The sequence below is a fragment of the Nansenia antarctica genome (assembly GCF_963989245.1).
Source record: "Nansenia antarctica genome assembly, contig: SCAFFOLD_478, whole genome shotgun sequence".
NCBI lineage: Eukaryota > Metazoa > Chordata > Actinopteri > Argentiniformes > Microstomatidae > Nansenia > Nansenia antarctica.
The window spans coordinates 25,001-27,500 of NW_027662629.1; the positions used below are offsets into that span (position 1 = coordinate 25,001).

General features: G+C 43.0%; 2 protein-coding genes across 2 annotated transcripts in view; both read right to left on the reverse strand.

The window, feature by feature from the left end:
• Positions 1 to 877, reverse strand: part of LOC308175535 (proteasome subunit beta type-8-like) — a gene marked incomplete at both ends in the record, with an annotated part of 5,614 nt that extends 4,737 nt beyond the window's left edge. The window contains one exon of the mRNA XM_080551186.1: positions 740 to 877. Within this exon, the coding sequence (XP_080407312.1) occupies positions 740 to 877 (138 nt within the window). The remainder of the gene's footprint in view (positions 1 to 739) is intronic.
• A 1,227-nt stretch (positions 878 to 2,104) lies between these two features.
• The window catches only part of LOC308175534 (proteasome subunit beta type-7-like), a gene marked incomplete at its 3' end in the record, with an annotated part of 5,076 nt that continues 4,680 nt past the window's right edge, over positions 2,105 to 2,500 (reverse strand). Inside the window, exon 8 of the mRNA XM_080551185.1 lies at positions 2,105 to 2,212. Coding sequence (XP_080407311.1) covers positions 2,105 to 2,212 — 108 coding nt within the window. The remainder of the gene's footprint in view (positions 2,213 to 2,500) is intronic.

The window sequence follows — 2,500 nt, forward strand, 5'->3', positions numbered from 1 at the left end:
TAGGGCAGTTCAGAGATATTGAGCGTCAACGTTTTTACATTCCATTATGTTTTGTGAGATGGAACCTTTGTATTTTATTAACTACTAACTAAAACATTTAAACATTTTAAAAATAACACCACACAGGCATTAATAAACACATCAGATTATGTAAAAAAAAAATCAATTTTGACAAAAAATGGAGATAGAACCTTATAATTCTTACGTCACGAGTAATGTAATAAAGACGCACTTGAAGACAAGAGAGACACTTCAAACATGTTTGTACTCGTTGAAGCGTGTGTGTGTGTGTGTGTGTGTGTGTGTGTGTGTGTGTGTGTGTGTGTGTGTGTGTGTGTGTGTGTGTGTGTGTGTGAGTGAGACTGACTGTGACTGTGACTGTGAGTGTGTGTGTGTGTGTGTGTGTGTGTGTGTGTGTGTGTGTGTGTGTGTGTGTGTGTGTGTGTGTGTGTGTGTGTGTGTGTGTGTGTGTGTGAGTGAGACTGACTGATTGTGACTGTGAGTGTGTGTGAGACTGTGACTGTGAGTGTGTGTGTGTGTGTGTGTGTGTGTGTGTGTGTGTGTGTGTGTGTGTGTGTGTGTGTGTGCGCGCGCGCGCGTGCGTGGGTGTGCATGCGTGAGTTTGAAGCAAACTTATATTATGATATCGTACTTGCGTAATTGCTTATTTCATTTGGTAATGAAATTATTAAACGAGACACATATTGAATATGAAACCTACACAAAAACAGATACTCACATCCACTCCTGCCGGCACAGAGAACTCCTGCTTCACCGTCCCACTAAAACGACTCGGTCGGTCGATAAGATGAGATCCATGACCCTGTCCACGAAGTTCAAACAGAGACTTGTACCCACTTGCATCCATAAGGGCCATAATTGAATCAAATGATATATAGAAGGAAACCTATCGCTAAATTAACTCTGGTGAAATCGAAAATAGAGATCGACTTCACTGTGGCGCGTCAAGGAAATTACGCTTCTCACCTTCGAAACCGAAAGGGTTTTAGTAGGCTAGACCGACAGCAATTTAAAAAGTTACACGAATAGTTATTTAAGTATGTGGGAATACTCGAATGGCATTATGTGCAATTGTGCAATTAATTTACCGTTAGATTTCGATTGAATACATTTCGCCTTTACAGTAAAAATCACTGAAAACCATCAATGCCGAAAACCCGTCGCACAGTTGACCAATAGGAGAGCAGCATTTTCGGTGTCATCTGTCGGCAGGAAGACTCGTGTTGGACAGGTGTGTTGTTGGGGTCAACTAAGGTCAACCAGAGCAGAACCAAGCAGCTCTCACAACCACAACCGTGCTCACAAGTATATATAATACATTAGACTTAGCGGCTTTCTAGACACTCAAAGACGCTTTACAAACTGAAAGGATCGAGTAGTAATAATAAAAAGAAACAAAAGGTAAATAGAAAAAAGTATAGGGGCCTAATTAAGGTAGTGCTGGGGACACATGGGAAGGGGAGAGGGGGAGAGGGTTAACTGTTGAAGGCGAGCTTGAAGAGGTGGGTTTTGAGGGCCTGTTTAAATGTCGGGAGGGTGTTGGCCTGTCTGATGTGGTTGGGGAGGGCGTTCCAGAGGGACGGGGCTGCGGCTGAAAAGGACCTGTCACCCCAGGTCCGGAGCTTGGTCCTGGTGGTCTTGAGGGTGGTTTGGTCGTCAGACCTGAGGCAACGGGAGGGGGTGTGGAGGGGGACGAGGTCGGCATGGTAGGAGGGGGCCAGATTGTTGATGGCTTGTATGTATGTAAGTATGTTCACAGGAGTTAATTAAAAACCCACAAAGGGTTAGGGTTGACACATTCCACTGTAATATTATATTATTAATTTGTGAAAGGTGGTTGTGATGGCCGGTGGGGTGGATCTGTGAAAGCAGTAGGCATCTCAAATGGAAAACATTAAGACACTTGAAAAATAACGTCATATTTCTTTATTGAATATTTTTCCAAAACATTATTGTATAAGGACACATGATCAAGAACATATCAGTTTGAGATGATTGAGTGGCTTTGTTTTCTACTTTCTAACTGCTTATAAATGTGAATATGGGGTTTAATCCATGTGGTGTGGATGTGATAGGGCTGTTCTCAGGCAGTATCCATCCGCTGGACTGTCTCCTGCACTACTTCCAGCTCCAAGGGGACTATTTTCTCTGTCAAAACAGCTGTTGTACCTGGACGATACTTATATCTCCGCTTCCTAGGAGAGAGAGAGAGAGAGAGAGAGAGAGAGAGAGAGAGAGAGAGAGAGAGAGAGAGAGAGAGAGAGAGAGAGAGACAGACAGAGACAGAGACCGACAGAGACAGAGACAGAGACATACAGAGAGAGAGAGACACAGAGAGAGTTATATCCATAAAACTAATAATAATAACATCAGTCCTCACATCAGTTCATTGTCAATCTGTCAAAACATATAGTTTATTATAGTAGTAGTAGTGGTGGTGGTGGTGGTGGTGGTGGTGGTAGTAGTAGTAGTAGTAGTA